This window comes from Atta colombica, unplaced genomic scaffold (assembly GCF_001594045.1).
Source record: "Atta colombica isolate Treedump-2 unplaced genomic scaffold, Acol1.0 scaffold242, whole genome shotgun sequence".
NCBI lineage: Eukaryota > Metazoa > Arthropoda > Insecta > Hymenoptera > Formicidae > Atta > Atta colombica.
In genome coordinates, this window is record NW_017259341.1 from 73,109 (window position 1) to 93,520 (window position 20,412).

Below are 20,412 nucleotides of genomic sequence, written 5' to 3' on the forward strand. Positions count from 1 at the left end.
ACTATCTAACAATAAGTGGAAACTACTCATAGATAAATATATGACATCACATCATAAATACTTACCTTCTTTTTCCTCATCATCAGCAGGCTGATAAAAGCTAAGACCTAATGAAACCAATGCTGCTACTTCTAAGATGATTAACGTGACATCTTGCAATGCTTCCCATACTAACTGTAAAAATGTTTTTGGTGGCTTTGGAGGTATCATATTGGAACCAAATGTATCTCGCCTATGTTGTATGTCCGCTGCTGATCCACTAAGACCTACATAAACACACAATTATCAAAATATATTTCTCATCATGTTTTTCTATGTCAGAAAATTTTGTTTGTTATGATTCTTAGATTGGTGGTCCAATTTTTACATTTAAGTCTTTTTAAGAAGTCTTAAGATTAATGTCTAAGTCAATTACAGAGCCATATTAGCAGCTTAAGACATTATTTAAGACGATCTTAAAATAACAATTGATTATGAATATCGGCTTAAGCTTTCAGAAATTAGAAGAAAGGTATGTGAAGCTTATCTCTTGTCGATATAAATGCTCTGTCCTAGCGAGATACAGCTGATGAACCTACCTTCATTGGGTGAAGTATACAGTTTTTTACAAATCTCCTGCACACCACCGTAGCCATTGATCTTGTTGACACCTTCGCGACCCCGGAGCTCCATAAGCTCGCGGAGTTGCTTAAGCGTGACACCATATTGGGCCGGCCGGCCGTCTATCGTTGCCATGATATCCCTGTCGTCTCCGTTGGCCGAAGCCAACTACTATTGCGCTTCCGCAAGGCTACCACAGCTCGTATTATTCTCTGGCGTCTCTGCTCCACTGGCCTCCAAGTGAATGGAGGACCAACGGCTGAAACATAAGACAGACCTTCTTCAATTATCAAGTTTACAAGATGCAACGAGATGCTAAAATGGTATGGATATAAACATACATGTTCCATGTTACATTCATATACACATGTTTAATTCCATTTGTAACTTAAATTATCGCAGTGTACCCACTGACTGAAAATTACAGTCTATAAGCCACATCGACGCGTCTCGAAAAAAGTATTAAATAGACGAAATCTACCATCGCGAGGCGTGTAGCACACATCGTTGCACGACGACAGGTCAGCTTTCCTTGATCCGGCGGTGCTGCGGGAATCAAGTAACGCAGACGCAATCGATATTGGGCGACCGCGTGCCAGGAAATTGAACGAATAATCCGACGATGAGGATGATGAGGATGATGACGGCGACGAGGACGAGGGCACGCGGCTACGCTCGCGACGGACGTTCTCGTCGCTTATGCAACGCGATTATTGATTCCGGGGGTGTGCAGCGACGTCGAAAGGAGCAACATCGCTTCGCCGTGCTGGTGCCTGCATACATATACACCACTCATATCACACATACACACACACACACACACACACACACATGTACGATGCGCATACACACACACACACACACACACACACACACCACATGACCCTACCGCGGCGCTTCGCTAAATGTCAAACTCCTTTAACCCGGCGCCGAAGCGAACGCGCGCCGCGTACCGTGTCACGGAGAGAATCGGTCGGCGGCGAGATCGGAGCGAGATCACGAGGCGTTCGTCGTGCGCGCGCGCGCTAATCCCGGAGGTCGGTTAACCCTCTCTCTCCCCTCCGAGTTAAAGAGCCGACAGCCGAGTGCACTCGCCCTGTCCTCTCCGTCAGAGACGTCTTCAGATTTCCATTTCGAGGAACATTCCCAGATATCGCTTTATCCTCGTTTTATTCGATGAACAAGAATAAGTGACATCCGAGTAGCACTCGAATGGGAATTTGAACATAAACCAAGTGTTAATCCAGGTGCTCCCCCTCGAGCTGAAGCGTCTCGCGCTCTAAAATTGAGGTTATGAGCGCCTCAGCAGCGGTCTGAACTGCGGAGCGAGCGGGGCTGCGCGAAACGGAAGCGGCTGGCAAGCGACATGAAGGTTGGCGCGGATCGCTTGAGTGCGGAATGAAGTCCGCAGGTGAGAACCTCATGGGGTGAAAACGAATACCGCGAACGTGGCCGTTGATGGAATGGAAAATACCGCTAACAAGACCGACTGTCACTCACTCCCGCTCGATAGGAATACAAACACGGTGCTCTAAAAATAACGACGCGTGTCGGATAGAGAGGAAAACGAATGTGAAAGAAAGAGAGAGAAAGAGAGGACGCGTTTACCTCCTGATGGTTCCTCTTTCGGCACGTATTAGGAAGGCGATGTGTTCGAAGGAAATCGACGAACAAACAGCCGGGGCGACCACGGCCCTTTTAAGGCTGTCCCCCTCCCTCAATCACAATTTCATGATTTCCCGTGAATGACGTATTGGAAGGAGAGGCTTTATCGCCGCGTAGACAGAAAGGCAGGCGAGCGGTGGCGGGCGGTGCATCCAGTAATGTATGAAGATAGCTGCCGATCACAGACAGTGGAGGCGAGTGTTAAATGAAATTAGCTATCAGAGAAAGAGAGAGAGAGAGAGAGAGAGAGAGAGAGAGAGAGAGCAAAATAATAATCTAGTAATAATCTAGTAATAATCGATTCGTGTTGCCCTCTAGTAGATTGCGAGCGCAACTCCTCTCTCTTTTTTTTCTCTTTTTCTCTCTCATTCTCTCTTCTCTATCTCTTTTCCTTTCCCCTTCCCTTTTTGTCTAGGATTGTTACTTTACCTCGAATCGCAGATTTGTTACGTACGATCGCGCGCTTTACGCTCGTAATACTTTGAGCCTTTTATTTCCAGTCGTACCTGTCGCCACTTCCGGCGTTCAAAATGAAAGATTCACGAGTAGAATACGTAATTATAATACATAATTATAATAAGATCAAGATGACATGAAGTAGAAATCAGTTTAAGAAAAATCATAACGATGTTATTCGATACACTTATGAAAATGATTTTGCGTGTAATTCTTGACATGACAGTCATTTCTTTATGATTTTTATTTAAAAAATATAAAATCATAAAGATAACATCAAATGGGACTTATTTTAGAAAAAAATCATAATATTCGTTATACCCAAGCAAAAGTCAGTTATGATATCAAAAATGATGTCAAAAATAACTCCAAAATGATCCTTAAAAATCATTTTCCAATCATATCCGATTCATTTTAATGTCATTAATGTATCGTGACTTGTTCTGCTTGAGACACTTTTAATGATGATTTTATAATGAATTTCACATGATAATTTTTAAATGATTAATTTTTTTATTGATTTCTGACGTGATAATGATTTTTAAATGTTTTTTTTACTAAAGAAATTGTCAAATCACAAAATCATCATTATATCGAATGATATCATAATATTTTTCCTGAAATTATTGATTTTTTTTTAATAAAAAAAATCACTTTAAAAATCACTTTTACTATCATATTAAAAATTCACAAAATTATTAAAATCATAATTTTTTATAAAATAAATAACTTAAAAATTAAGAAGATTATTGTCACGTCAAGAATTTGTCACAAAATTATCTTCAAAAGTGCACATTGACGTCAACGTGATTTTTTTTTAAAACTTGATGTTATCTTAATCTTTTTGTGATTTTGTATCTTTTTGTGTTTTTGTGATTTTATCTAAGTGATACGTAACTCAAGGAAAAAGAAAAGAATGATACGCACAGACCGTGATCGATGTCCATTTCTTACCAATATAACTTAATTTTAATCTTGGTTTAATTTATTTTTTATCTTTTTCTAATTCTAACCCAGATAGAACACGGATAATAATTAAGTCATAATGATATCATAGAATGTCATCATGATGTCATTTAATACTTGAAAATTAATTTATGAGTGACGAATGAAGTCATGATGATATCTTTATGATATTATTATGACTTCTATGTTCTACTTGGGAAGAATTAGAAAAAGATATTCGTTAAGCCAAGGTTAAAGTTAAGTTGCATTTATAAAAATAGCAACGACGCGAGAAAAAAAGGAATTCTCTGCGAGATAAAAATTTCGTCCTGAGAGAGAAACGACCTGAGTACACATCGGAAAGAGCACACGGAAATTTAATCCGTTCAGTAAAAGCCCTCTGCGACGAAAGATCAACGGCGAGAGACGTCGGGACGCCGGGCGTCGTCGTCGCGACGCGACGCGGCGACGCATTCTCCGCGCGATGGCCCAACTCACTCATGAACGGTTCACGTAATCCTCTCATCCCTGGCTATTTCGAACTAATAACCAGCAGCGGCCGCGTTGGTTTCTTTTACGACTCCATGCGAGATCATGACGTCTCAACTGTGACGTCAAACAATCAACCAACGAAGGTAGTGAGAGAATGTTAAACTTTATGCACAATGAAAGTACAGAGAATATAATCATCGTATATTATAAATTTTGCAATTTTTTAATCAGGCAATTATTACTCATTAGACAATTATTACTTATCTATACTGAGAAAAAAGTTCTAATTGTATTAACAAGAAGTACAAATAAAATAAATTAGATATTGAGCAAAATGTTCTGATTGTACCAACGAGAAGTATAAAAAAAAAAACAAATTCGATCATATAAATTAGATATTGAGAAAAATGCTCTGATTGTAATAACGAGAATACAAACAAAACAAATTCTGATTATATAAATCAAAGTTCTGGTTGTCGTAATTGAATTTCTAGTTATTTCGAGAGTAGAATGTTTAATAGATTTAACTGTCTAATTTATATGTTTCTGATTGAATCTATCGGAATTAATGCAACAGAACTTTTTTTCAGTGCAGACTTGTCGACTATTATTGCAAAGTTAATTTGATGAAATTTCTGTTGTTTTATTAGCAATCTTATATTATCTATAACATCTATGTTCTAGGACGGGTAATATAAATTTGACATTTTGCAACTTTCAGGTTTGTTTCTACTGTAGAGTAACTTTGATCTCGGTTTATAACTTAACTGTCTTTTTTATTTTAAGAATTAGAAAAAATAAATTACATATTATATATAAACTGAGATTAAAATTAATTTACATTGATAAAAGTAGAGGGTGAAAGACCAATCGGATTTGAACAAAATGGGGTTATGTCAAATGTTAAATTCATGAAAGCTTTACATTGAAAAAAATGTAGTATCAATAAGAGACGAATAAATTGTATTCTGATAATACCAAACAAAATTCTAGTTATCGTAATTGAATTTCTGATTGCGTTATTTCGATTAGAATTTATTATTTTGACTAGTTTGATAGATTTCACTACGTTGTAAAAAATTTAGCATGGATTTAACACCGTGAGTGTTAAATATAATTCTCACCTTGTTGATGTTGATTTATCAAAACTCCAACAAAATGTGAATTTAATATCATGAGTTTTAAATCATACTGTTAAATTTATAATGTTAAATTATAACTAATTGGAGTTATTTTTAATTATTTCTACAGGTCGCCACTGCTCCTATCCTATTAATCTAACTAAAACAATGCAATTAAACAAATTAACTCAAGAAAATATGTTAAATTTTATATTCAAATTTAGTTTATTATTTACTAAGCGCACATTAATATGGATGTTGTTTACTTCAACCACAGAAATGGATTGATTTACATGTTGACATACATGAAGTTAAAATGTTATTTTAACAAGAGATTGATTTAATTTCTTTGATTGCTCTTTTGAAATCTAATAGTGTAATATTCAATCCACAACCATAGTATTAAATCTATATCTCATTGGTGTTTATATCAATGTCATATGGAGAAATTATCGCCGCATGTGATATTAAATTCACACCTATATTTTTTAAAGTGTATAAGTATCTGATACCTATATATGGTCGAACCTATTTCGAATTCCAATTAATGCAGACTTTTTTCAATATAGAAAAAAGGAAAGAACGATAAAAAAAAGAAACATGACGAAAGTGTGATCAGACATAAAGGTGATGCCGGTTCTTGTCAAGATCGAATTTCGTGTGTATCGCGATATTTCCTCGAGCGACCGGATGACATGATCTAAGGGACAGCTTCTTGCATCGATCTCAACGAAAATTGCGTAAGGAGAAGCAATTTCCCGTTCATGTCGTTTCGCACAGCGTTTCCGTCGCTTTTCATTAAACGAGCATCGGGCATTTGGCGCGCGCGCGTAATTGCATTTCGCCGCGCGCATTTAAGCGGCGAAACCGCGCTGGGGCGACTTTTATAGCGCAATCTCGCGACTTGAAATACTTCCAAAATGCATCAGCCTTTCCTTTCTTCTTCTTCCTCCTCCCCATCTTCTGTCATAAAAAGTTCTTTGAATTTCGCTTTGAACAGCATCGACTAATGTCCACTTCTACCAATGTAGATTAACTTTAATCTCAGTTTGAGGATGTATTGCACGTATTTTTTTTAACAAAAATTATGAAAAAAATTACAAATTTTTCTATACTGTATTTGAAAATAATACAAAAAGCAATTTAGAAACTGGATAAATGTATGTACAGCCGGATCTTTTCAATGTTTCTTCCATTGTTTATAACTTTTTCATTAACAAAATTACATTTTTTACTTGATATATTGTTATACATCTTAATGTTCGGATTACAAAAAAATTTATTAATATGTTCATTTTTATGAAAGTATGTTATAAACAATCGAATTGAATTGCACGTGTCAATGTGTTGTTCTCGTAGCATGGCATTTAAGAATTTAAAGAATTTTAAGAATTAGAAAAGAATTAGATTAGAAAAACTAAAGAATAAATATAAACGAGATACAAAACTAATCTACATAGAGACACAAGCCAATCGTTGAAGTGAAGGTATTAGAAAATGAGTCAGTCGAATCAGTCAAGGATCGATTCTGACGCGACAGCCTTCCACTATAATAATACTAACAGATAACAATCGCGCACAATTGTAAAAAAATTACGATTTGTCACGTAAAACATATATAATCCATCCATATTTTCACCGCGTCATTCGCAGTCATTTGCGTGCAATCGATTCAACGTGTTGTCCACACGGTGATTCGAAGACTTCTTACGTATCCGATTTAATCATCCGACAACAATCTCGTGTTCTCCCTTTCTTCGTATCTGGTCACAATGCTATAAATACGGAATCTGCGAGCGTAAAACGCGAAGAAGGTTGCTTAGTCGGCCGATTAACTCTCGCGTATGAAATACGGGCGGGAGGATTACGCGATGATTACGGGCATTTCGTGCTGCGAGGAAATGATGTGACGACCCGGGGAAGAGGACCGGTCGTGTTACTGGCGCTGTTTCAGCGCCGAGTGACCGCGGCCGCGGAAGCGTATCGTCATTAAATGCGTCTATAGAGCACGGCGAGAGAGGCAAGAGAGGCGAGAGAGGCGAGGCCGCGGGGATACGGAGAGGTCGCGAAATGATGTCATCGCTTACGCACGTTCATCGAATTAGATCCCGCGATTTTATTATCCACTCAGACGGCTCTTAGCTAAACGAGTTTAATCGTTTTTGCATGAGCCGCTCTCATTATTCACCCGCTACCACACCGTCACGTAACGTTAATTCCCCGTCCGAGGTGCGACGCCGTTCCTTTTTATTAACTGCACCCCGTTGCACCCGCAACGTTGTCGTCGTCGTCGATTAGATAAGAAATGTCTTGTCGGTTAGATGAGAAATGTTAGATTGCCGGAGATTCGACGTTCATTGAAATTCGGAAGTAGTATACACTTCGCGAATATTAATATAATAGCGAATATTAATATAATAAAAAAGAAAAATAGTATTAATTCTAAATAGTATTAACACTATATTGTTAAATTCATGTCAAATTATACTCAATTAAAGTTATTTTAATCATTTTTACATACAGAAAAATATTATTGCTGGGAAAAATGATCACTCAATTCACTTTCTTCCTTTTAAATAACGGTTATCTTCAACAAAAAATTTTTCTTGATAATATAATATAATCTTAAAATAGACTTAAAACAAATTTTAGAAAAACTCGTTATTACTGAAAACAAGAATCTATTTTCTTTTGAAGAACATTGTAAAATTCATCGAAGAAGTAACTTTATATAATAAGCAAATCGAATTTGTTTTGATTTAATAATATTGATTGAAGCATTAAACTTACTAAGATTTAGAATATATTTTGAATAAATTTGATGCTCATGATGAACTTTTATGGACATTGAAATTAGCAAGTCGGAAATTTCTGCAAGGTTTTTTTAAGCATGTGATAAGCTTATAAAGTAAGAATATTTTCCATTTTGTCCAATTCATAGTTCATATGTAAAAATAACCAAACTTACAGAAACTCAAAAGGCACAGTGACCTTTCGAAAGTAGAGATTTTAAATTTTAAAACTCTATTTTAAAATTTAAATTTCGTTCATTTTTAACTAAGTTAAAAATAAAACTGCTTGAATTTTGAAGTTTGTAGCGCTACGAACTCTTGTTCAAACCCAATACAATACATAACTTTGACTAATATTCTTAATGTAAATTTTATGGTTCTTCTAATCTATTAAGAATATTCATTTCAAGATAAAAAAAACTGACAAAGAAATAATGAATTTCACGAATGCTGTTTCACTGATGAACCGATCAATCAATTGATCTCCGAAAATTGCAGGGTTGGCAAAGACTAATGTTTTTTAAAGAATAAATCAAGTTTTTCTTAAATATGCTTCAAACATGCTTTAAACAGTGTTATAAAAAGACACATTTAAAAACATCAATTAAGCATGTTTAAACTGTTTAAAACATATTTTTTTATCAACCCTGGAAAAATATGACTCTCACCTGCTAGACACGAGAAAGAAACGAATCTAGGAACGCATTTTACGCGGTCGGAGAATAAATAGTATCATGTCACAACTAGTCATCGGCGCTGCTCGCGCTCTGTGAGAGATAGAAGAAATCAACGGGGAATGATTCATGAATGTAAAAGAGCATCCTACGCAAACGCGCTCCTCGTTCACGCGGCGCGTTCTCGGAATTCTCTGGCGCGTCACGCTCAACCATTTTCTTATCAAAATCCAAGCTTGTCCTTAATGCTCGCGAGGCACGCTTGTGAAGGAAATATGTGGAGGGAAAGACATGTAAATAAATATTTACGACACCCCCTCCCCCCCCTTTAAGCATCGTATCCGGCCGAATCGATATAAACGACGCTGAACGCATCACTAACATTCATTCGCATTCGCGATATGGTCGTTAAGCGAAACAACAATATTATCCTCGAGGATGACGCATATATTCGTTTAATACTTTTACCGCCACCGTTGTCTTGTGTGGTGACATTGACGATTCATGTGCAAAAAACAGAGAATGTACCGTTTGTGCCAATGTGGGTTATAAGACGCGATGATGTAAAACTCTAACAACGCGTTACAAATGGACGTAATCAGAGAATAATTTTGCATATCGATCCATTAAATAATTTATGAGAAATAATTTTCGGCTTGTAATCGCTTCTTGAAATGTACTCTATACGGTATGTTTCGATCTATTATGTTCTTGCATTTAACATCACTTAATGATTACTTTTAGTAGATGCATTCTTTTAAAAAAAATTGTTCAACAACATAAACACATAACAAGGCTTGACCAAGATAGGGAAGGAATGACTGGCATATGACGATTACTCGTTGAAATTTTACAGGTTTGCTGGCCCCATCTCGTAATCGCGACAGTCTTTTCGAATACGTGCAGGTAGTAAAATTGTGACAGAATGCAATTCACCTTTCAGCGTGCAGTGATTTTGAGATGAACGACAGACGGCATCTGTCCCGATGCATCATTCATGCTTCTACCATTCGCTATACACCTTGATTGCATCACTGTTTTTATTTAACTTCTAAAGAGACTCCTGTTGAATATGTTAATATCTAAATTGAAGAGAGAGAGGGAGAGAGAGAGAGAATCATGAATATATTTTTTTGATGCGATATTTTCAGGAGACGAAGTACTTAGCACATTTTATATCACATTTATCACCGCACTTAAGTATTTTATTTACATTAGTAATTATCGCGATACCGCAGTTTACAAATAATTTAATCTTTCGTGAACATCGATATTTTTCCGCATAAATTCAACTAACGACATTCAATATTCTTACACGGAAAAGATGATTTTAAAGTATCTAAAAATTTAGCTAAATCTGAAAATAATTTTATTGGGCCATCAAAATAATTATGTAGGACGCTCAAATTGATTACTAAAATTATACCAGAATTTTTCGCTATTTCAGATTTCTAATTATTTTGGTTCAACATTTCGGCCCAACAAAATTATTTTCAGATCTGTATCTAAGTTAAATTTTTAGATACTTCAGCAAAATCGTTCTGTCCGTATTTTTTTTAATATTATATTTTCAGAAAATAGAATAAATAAACACATTTTGTTACATTTGTCACGGCACTTAAATATTTTACATTAATTATCATAACATTTTTACAAAAGTAATTATAAAATAATTATCTTTTGCGATTGATATCGATATTATTCCGCATATAAAGTTCAACCAACGCTAATCAGTATTCTCATTTTCTTTTGCGATATTTTCGGGAGATGAAATAAGTATTTTATGTTACATTTGGCACTTATTTTGTTTTATTTTTAATTATCACTTATTTGCTACAACAATGACACACATAAATAAAAAATTGAAGCGGTCAAAGAATGAATTTAATTATTTTGAATCATTAAAATTTTGTAAATTTAATTTTGAAATGTAATTTTGATGTAACAATTGATTGTAGAAAATAAAAGATGTACTTTTTAATTTTTTTCTTTATTTTTCATTCTTTTTTACAAGTTCTCTTCTTACAAGTTTCTTTTTTCTAAAAAATCAAATTTTTTGAATTATGTTATTACAAATGAGCTATATATTTACAAAAGTAATTATGAAATAAAATTCAACCAATAAAATCACGTTCAACATTTTCACTTTTCATTTTTTGCAGTATTTTTAAAAGCTAGTGTGAACAAACATTTTAGTTACTTTTGTAGCACTTAAGTATTTTACGTCAATAATGATCACGTTACCGTGTGTAAAAAAAATAATACCGTTTAACAAAAACCTTATTTTTTGCAACACAAATGTGACTAGTCATTTGCGACATATTTTTGCCTGCTGAACATGAATATATTGACAAAATTTGGTTAATATATTATAATTTTGAAAATGACTAAACTGACTTGAAAATGATTAAAGAAGCAAAAAAAATGATGAGAATGATTGTTTTATATTCGCATTCGTGTTGAAAAATGTTGAACAGTATAATTATATGATAGCGTAATTATATGATAGCGTAACTATATGATAGCATAATTATATGATAGCGTAATTATATGATAGCGTAACTATATGATAGCATAATTATATGATAGCGTAATTATAATTATTTGTGCAACTGACATGGATATCTTTTCTGCGCAAAGTTCAATCAACGAAGTAATATTTCTTTTTTCTCTTTTGCAGAACGAAATTTGCGGAGGGTTAAGGAATCACGTGTTATTCTAATTATCACCCACTCTGGCATAATTTCCACCCACGTCAGGACCACAATAACGAATATTATCTCGAATGCGCACGCAAAATCGTGGATTCACACGTTTTTTTTTTATGTTAAAGTCGCGCAATAAGCAACGAAAAATAAAATAGCATGGACACGACACTTCAATTATGTTCCCGCTAATTATGTGCAGCCTTCAAAAAACGCGAAGTCATCATGGCAGAATTTCCGCATAAGTTCTCGTATTATAGTGATAAAACCTACTTTTTTTCTCTTCCCCTACTGATCTCGCGTAGGTCGCGCTTTTCCGCAATTTTTGCAGCGTCGTGCAACTCGGAAATAAAACGGACGCGAGGTCTAAGAACGCGAGATCGCGGATCGAGTTTGCGTGTAGGTGAACTCATTAAAAGTGGATCTTCGAATATCCGTATAAGAGTTTCCTACGCGCTACATGACGTCATCTAATATGAGAATGTCGAGTTTTTCGCGAGAGCGTGAATTTTTTCAGCTTATTTAACCACGATCGTGCCGGATGAGTTGTTTTCTGTCCTTCCTATTTTTTTTCACTTTGCGAGATTCGTAATTTTTATTATACACATAAAGCCGGATTGCTTTTGCAATATTCTCCTTCGCAGATGATATTCTTCGTTAACAATATCGCGTCACATGCTAATCGAGGTCTTCGGCGAGACGCCAAGTTGTCGAAAATTGCCTCGAGAATTGCGGACGGCTATGAGCCGGGAAAACGATGAAATACGACACCAGCTATCCAGAAAGGTAGTAAAATGCAGTATACAATGAGGTAATAAGCAGCGGAATATAGACGAGAACGAAAATATTTATACGAGTCTCATATCAATGGACTTTCGCGGGCGTGTTTCTCATTAAAACAATTTGCTTCGGAATTTCATCCAAATTGAGTCACGGAGATTATCGTGATTTCCCTTGAACCATTAATCCACTTAATTCATTTCGTTTAAAAAGATGGAAAGATTAAGATAACATACGCGGTTGGTAGATACCAGTGCGTATCCGAATTGTGTCGTGTGAGACAGCCACTTGTTCGATGTCACGCACAATAAAACGTCACACATCAGGCCAAGTGAATCAATCCGATCATCCTCGACTCTGTCTCTCGTTATTTATTTCTTTATTTATTTATTTCAATACAATAAATGCACGAAAAGAACGATTTTGATAAAATATTTAAAAATTGAGATAGATCCAGATTTAAAAATAATTTTATTGGATCATCAAAATAATCACGTAAAAATTTCAAGCATTGCTGCAAAAAATTTTCACATTAGTGACAGTTTGAATTCGTCTTACATAATTATTTTGATGGTCCAACAAAATTAATGTCAGATTTGCATTCAGCTAAATTTTTAGACACTTCAACAAAATTGTATCCTTTTCGTGTAAGCAAACAAAGCTAAATCATGGTCTAATAATATTTTTGTGTAAATTTTACAATTTCCTGTTCAAGCAAACTGCGCTACGATTACCTATTTGTTGATCTTGAAACACAGTTCTACACTGTTAAATATCAAGGAGCAATAGTAATCCAATTCCTTAAGTTAAAATAAAATAATTTTTTGTTATTTTTAACTTCCATGTCTGTCAAAATCAGTACATTTCTGTAATTGGTTTCAAAGTAAACAATGTCTCCATATTAACGGATGTATTTATAAGTGAATAATAAACTAAATTTAGTCAAATTTAATATATTTTTTCAAGTTAAATTGTTTAATTTCATTGTTTTAGTTAAATTAACGATATATTGAATAGGAGCGATGGTGACATAGAGATGATTAAAAATAACTCAAATATTGGCTGTAATTTGACGTTATGAATTTAACGGTGCAATTTAAAGCTGGAGTGTAATATCACAAATTAAATTGGGAAGCAATTTCGTAATACTAATGCTGATGAGCATATAAACCTTCAACAACAATTATGAAAATACTTAAGTTCTAAAGCCTCCTGTTGAAAGTGCAGAATGCAAGTGAACCTTATGGCGATTGATAGAGGAAGATTTTAAAGGATTTGTATCTACAACTTAGAATTCATAGTATCATTGTTCAGTACAATTGTCCAAAACATACAACATTGTTTTATCAAGAAATATTGACAATATTATTGACAGCCTTGAATATCATTGTGATACAGGAGACATGTTCAATAATGAAGAAATCCGGATCACCATCAATATTCTATATCAATTCATTTAACCACACTCAATCAGTAATAATGACAATATTTGTTGGTACTGACAGTATTATTGACCATGTAAGATTCCTATTTATATAATATAGAACATTGAAAGAACTGAGACATTGCAATGTTAAAATGTATATATTCTTCAACGTTAAATTTATGATAATTTTTCTACATTGATTGTTAATGTATAAAACACTGTAAAGAATTTATTGCGGAAAATATCACCCATTAAAATATGACTCAAAATATCAACCAGGATTCGAATTTAAATCTTTATCATTTCATGATGGGCTTTTTGTTATTGTTTGTTTATTTTTTCTTGTACAATATTTTTATGTCTCGTCAGATGAACAGACCGACTCTTTGGTTCACAATCACGATTACCTCATTCTCGAATCGCACAGGCACGTGAGCATTTAGACGGAGCAAAACAGCGTGTTGCCAACACGCGTGATATATCTGATGACCGATCCGGCCTTTCTACAGTTCCACGCAGGACTGGCGGATGCCGTCCGTCGAAACATTTCCGTCTGTATCGCATAATCGCTAGCCGCGACATACGCAGGAATGTATAATACATAGTCGGGATGCACGACTCTCCAGAGACGGTTGTTGATATTACGAAGTATCTCATCGCGAAATATCACTTTATGCGGTTTTAATGTTTCAGCATCTCGTCCATTTTGCGAATATTCCTACAGAAAAAATATGCTACTGTTGTAAAAGTGATTACTTAGTTTAGTTTTTTTTCTTTTAAGTTACGATTTAACAAAGAATATTTTTTTTATATATAATTGTCTTAAAATATACTTATTACAAATTTTAGAAAAATTTATTATCGTATATTCGAAGAGTTTATTCTGAAAATGTTAAATTTTATCAAAGAAGCGACTTTATATAATAAGCAAATCGAATATATTTTAATAAAATCTTGATTAAAATATTGAACTTATTAAGATTCAGAATATATTTTGAATAAATTTGTGATGAACTTATGATAGATTGCGATTGAAATTTGGAAATATTTCTGAAATAAGTAAATTATGTTTAAATTTAGTATGTATTTTTCTGTATGTACTGAGAGAAAAGTATTTAGTATTTATGACTATAATTATAAAATAAATTAATTATAAAGCTTCATTTTTATAGTTATTACTGCTATAATGTTAGTAACAATTATATTCATAATTCTACCAAAAAAAAATATAGTTGATATCAAAAAGGTCAAAAAATTATAGTTAAATTATGGCAATTATAACAATTTTTTTTTCAAAATAACGTATGTAAAAAAACGTATCGTACGAAGAAACCCAAAACATTTTCTTCCTTTGGATGGATAATTGATTTCTTGACTGTTCCGGATCAGCCGACAATTATTCTTAAAGTCGAAACGATAAAAATAAAAATGAAAAAGTTTGACTTTACGGCTCTCGGATGACAATATAGTTCAAGTTCGTGGAAATCTTTTTCGGGTATTTGGCACTCTCTTGGGACTTTCAGATAGCGCCTGAAAAGTTCCATCGAGAAATATTCAAATCGATCCCGATTAAAATGAAAAAGTTATCACCGATTTCTGCATAAAGAAAACCGTAAAGTTGACAGCTCATAAAAACTATAATTATTATATTTGCTACTATTGCAATTGTAGTCACAAATACCATACATTTTTCTCTTAATATATTACTATCTCTACTGTTTATCTTTCTCTCTGACTATATATATTTATTTATCTATCCTTATCATTCCTTTCAGCTGCAGCGTGCATTAACTATGCGACACATCGTTGCTGGTCAACGCACGCATGCCGATTACCAGCCAAGGATGTTGTTCCCTCCTGTGCTCCTCCGACCTCGCTCACGTGTAACGTAATCGCCGATAATATACGCACCATCACGCCTCTTTTACATGCCGCGAGACACAACATAGGATATGGGGCATAGCTTCTGGTATTGGATTCTGCGGTGCCGAACTCTGCGGTGTTTGTCGGCCTGTTGGAAAATTCGTGCGGTGTGTGGTGTTACGGAAAATTGTTTCACCGACTCTCTCTCTCTCTCTCTCTCTCTCTCTCTCTCTCTCTCTCTCTCTCTCTGTCTCTTCAGTAATCGACACCAACGCGAAGCAAAGCAACGCGGCCAGATAGATCTCTCCCATGGAAACAAACAGCAACCTTGCCCTGTTACCCGTTTTCGCGTAATTTTGCTGTTTACGCAACACAAGAATCAAGAATCTAGAATGCACGCGAAAGAAAAATCATTACAGAATATTTATTCATTTTCGCTTTTTTAAATAAATAAATCAGTACATAAATAAATAAAAAATGGATAAATATTATTATTGATTATTTAGCGTTCTAGAATGAGATTCTCAAGTGCTAAAAAGCAATACACTCGGCAATACATAATTGAATAAAATAAAATTGAAAGCAAATACATAAAATAAAATTATAAAAATAAAGATTAAAAAAAAAGAAAATATAAATATAGAAGAAATGAAAATTGAAAAAAAAAATATCATACATAGACTACATCCATTCTTCCCTCTCTTTTTCTAATTTTGATCACTTAATCTTTGTAGATACACTGAGAGAACAATTTTTGATATTTATAACTACAAGTGTACAACTTTACAGAAAAATTGCAAGAGATAAAAATAATTTATTTTCTTCTCATAGAACTTTAAGAATTTTTTCACAATTTTTTAGTACTGCATTTCTTATTTTTATCATGAGAAAATATGATACTAAAAAATTCTCAAAAAATTCTCAGAATTTTAAAAGAAGAAAGCTGTTTTTCTGTAAAGTTGATAGTATTTAAGTAAAAAATTATTGAAAACTAATATTTAGCGATTTTTAGTAATTAACATCTCTAGTTAACCATTGTGAAAATCGCAAAAAAAAATGATAGAGGACTTTTCGACTCAATTTAGTCCGCTAAACTTGCTCAGGATGCCGAAATTTAAGGATACCCTGTATATAAAATTACTACTTAAACAATATATAAGTAACTTTTATACTTCATTTTCCGAGTTTCTTACTACAATTTTAAGTTGCAAATTTAATTATACGTATCTCGTATAATTAAATGTTACTATAATTGCGTAATTATTACTGTTATAATGTTAGTAATAACTATACTTAGTAATAACTATAACTATATGTATTTCTTATTAAGAAATATATACAGCTGGCAACGAAAATGATAATAAATTATATTATAAATTATATTACTATACAAATTATTACAATCACTATAATGATTAATTAATTATAAGTTATAATAACTGTAACCTTTTTTTACGATAATAATAAGTATAATTAATAATTAATAAATATCCTTTTTTGTCGCTAACTATGTATATATATTTAATGATAAAACTATACGTATACTATATGATTATTATTATTCACTTATACAGCAATAATAATCATAATTATAAGTAACATATTTAATTACAAATATAAAAAATTTTTCTCTCAATGTAGATAGGCTATTCAGAGTACCCCAAAAAATTTTTACTTTAAATTGTAGTTATATTTTTTTAAATATATATAGAATTTATTTCTATCTTTATAAGATAAAAGAATGTAAAAATAATGACTTTCGAACTTCTTGGCAATATTTTTTATTTTCTTTTTCCAAATCGAGGAAAAAGAATAAAGAAAAAAAGAAAAAAAGAATTTTTATAATAACTATGCGTGGGCACCTACCTAGTCAAAGGATAAAACTAGTGCTGTTCAAGAATTATAATTCTGGGCAATGACTTGACATATATCGATATACGTTCATGTTGTTTATTGGTTTTCTTTCTTAATGAAGATTGAAAAAGGAAGGGCGCAAACATAAATGTCAACATACGTTAAAGTCGAATTCTAGAATTATAAATCTTGGACAATATTGCCTTAAAGGATTCACTTTCTCTTTCCAGAAATAAAGTTCGAAAATTAGGTCAAAGGGCGAGATCGGCCGTTAGCAGAGTAAATTTAATCAATCTCACGCGGATCTTCGCACGTCACGACGTCGTTTGCCAGGCTCGTTTCGGATAATGATCAAGCACAATCATGTCTCTACATTTCCCTGTTCATCCTACAAAATGTATTCAGGAAGAAACAATTTCATTCGATCTGCTCTTTTTTTTTCTCGCTTCTCTCGGAACGGTGATTGCTCCCGTAATACAAGCTTCTCGTGGAAATAGGAGAATTTTATCATGGCGATAGAAGAAAGAAAGCGTAAAGGGAAAGACTGTAAGTAAGACAAAGAAAGAGATAAAGTTATCGAGATAAAATTATTCCTTCTATTCTTCTTTCTCTTTTTCTCTCTTTTATACGTCACGATTACTCAAGAGATATTTTGGCTACGTCTGCTGACGTCAGATACGGAAAAGCGTATATAATGCAAACGCATGCTGCGTAATTAAGATACTTGAGATAGGAACGATACAAGGGAAGACAGATGAGCTGTAACTATATATGTATATATATATATATGTTACGCGTATAAGATTATTTCCTGGGAAGATCGAAATGGGGAAGAGGGATTATATACCAGCGGCCGTGTTCAACCGTGGAATTCAATTTGACGTTTTCAGAGACGTTGCTTAAATCTTAATTAAGCCATTACGTCATTCCTCGATCGAAGAATAGGTACGTGAGCTTCCCGAAACTCGCTTGATTCGTTGGATTAAATAGAAAACCTTCATCGCGTGTGTCATACGCGAATTTCGCTAGGAGGAGATACATCAAATAATTTTCTTAAAAGAATAAAAAAGAAAACATTTAAAAAAATTCTCTCAACACGAATTGATATTTAATCTTTTGTCAATGAGACTTTGAAGACTTTGAGACTTTTTTTATTGTGAATTCTGGTAAATAAATTTAAATCTGTATAGAAAAATAAATAAAATACAATCCAACACTTCTACAATAGTAAAAACTCGTAAAAGTTTTCACAAGTATACAAGAATTTTTTTAGATTTTTATGCGGAATAATGCAAGGTGATAAAAATTTACAGCAACAAAGTGTCTATTAAATCATTAACAATTAGTATTGCATATTTACAAAAATATAAACTTTGAAGTGTTAATTATATATCTTATTGAATACCAAAAATAATAATTAACACAAAATGTCCACTTTTAGCTTTAAAACAAGCTTTAAAACACTTCAAGAATGCATCAATGATGGTTGTGCATCTTTTTATAGATAAATTTTATTAAACTAATTAATAGAGCTTCAGTTTATCAATCAATAAAAATCTTTTAGTGAGTTTTCTTTTTGATATCTATTAGTAAGATGTAACTAATACTGCATAGTTTGCTCGTTTTAAATATATGTTACTATCTAGATAACCAGCTGACATTATTTGTCATCGTTTTGACGTCAAAATGACGTCAAGTATGATCGTCAGTTTGTTATTCAGACAGAATATCTAGTCATAATTGAATAATATTACTTACATTTTTTTGCATTCAGCATCTTCGCTTTCTCTCTCTTCAACGCCTGAATATATTTATTTCATTTTAAGTGCAAAAGTTTTGAGAGTTTCAAACAAACCTAAATAAACCTAATGATATCATTGTAGGACGTCATTTAACGTTCAAAAAAATGAGCTTAATTAAAAAATGAACTTAAATTAAGTGACAAATAAAGTCACATGATAATGTTCTTATGATATTTAATATGACTTTTGTGTTCTATTCAAGTATCTGAGTAATGATTTGATAAACATAAAATTTTATAGCTTTTTTGAGTTCAAAGGGTTGCTAAAAGTGCGAAATTTCATACTGGCAACAGGAGGATTAAGAACATAGACGTTGTATATTATCTGGATGTTTTAAAATTATTAGATAATAATCGTTTTCAAAAATATCCTAAGTGATAAACGAATACAGGAAAAAACGTCTTGGCGAGTTTAATTAGAACGTATGTTTATTTATATTCATAAATGTGTGATATTAAACATTTCTGTAAAATTTTTTTGCAAGTTGCCCGAAGCGATAAGAGACACGACGGCAGAATTTTTAAGAATATTCGACTGCACATATGAGTGAACCACGACAAGATTGATCGTGCTCATCGATCCTGCAGAATCTTGAGTGTTCGGTGTAAACTGTCGCGTAAAAATGTCGACGAATTCTTATCGCGCGTATTAACGGCGGTGGGTGCATTTCACGGAACGGCAAAAGACAAAGTAATTCCATTTAGCAGACTCGCTCGTGATTAAAAATAGCATCGCGATGTCTTCCTGCACGCATTCACTATGATTCTCTCTTTCTCTTTCTCGAGCGAACTGGCGCACCCATTCGTGTGCCATTTGTACAGAGGGTGTCCCAGAAATCCCGTTCATAATTTTAATGACGTGACCTGTACGCACAAAAGAGCAATATTCTCCATGTTCGTATTCAGTGTCTTGCAAATCGTGACAATAAATTGATAATATTTCATATTTTCTTATTTCATGTAATTAGAAACGTTTAGAAGGCATAAGAACCTCCAAAAGTTCCAATTCCAAAGTTCTAAATGCAGAATATTACATTAACATTTGTGCAGAAATTTATCTAATATTAAAAATTGTATTAAATATTAATTATATTAAAAGTTACATTAAAAATATTATCTTAACTTTTTATAAAAGTTATATTAAAAATATTATATTAAATTTTTATATCTAATTATTTTATATCTAATTAAAAATTATATTAAATTTATTAATTATTGTATTTTCTTCAAATCTAATC

At 33.2% G+C, this 20,412-nt stretch overlaps 1 protein-coding gene across 9 annotated transcripts in view; it reads right to left on the reverse strand.

The window, feature by feature from the left end:
- Positions 1 to 20,412, reverse strand: part of LOC108688841 (plasma membrane calcium-transporting ATPase 3) — a 95,797-nt gene that overhangs the window by 49,634 nt on the left and 25,751 nt on the right. For 7 of the 9 annotated variants that reach the window (XM_018195313.1, XM_018195315.1, XM_018195314.1 and 4 more), the window contains 2 exons: positions 579 to 859; positions 66 to 266 (listed from right to left, as the gene is read on the reverse strand). In XM_018195313.1, the coding sequence (XP_018050802.1) occupies positions 66 to 266; positions 579 to 735 (358 nt within the window). In that variant the 5' untranslated portion in view covers positions 736 to 859. Of the gene's footprint in view, positions 1 to 65; positions 267 to 578; positions 878 to 2,208; positions 2,260 to 20,412 lie in introns of those variants that run through there. The other 2 variants (XM_018195312.1, XM_018195311.1) reach the window with 2 other exon arrangements.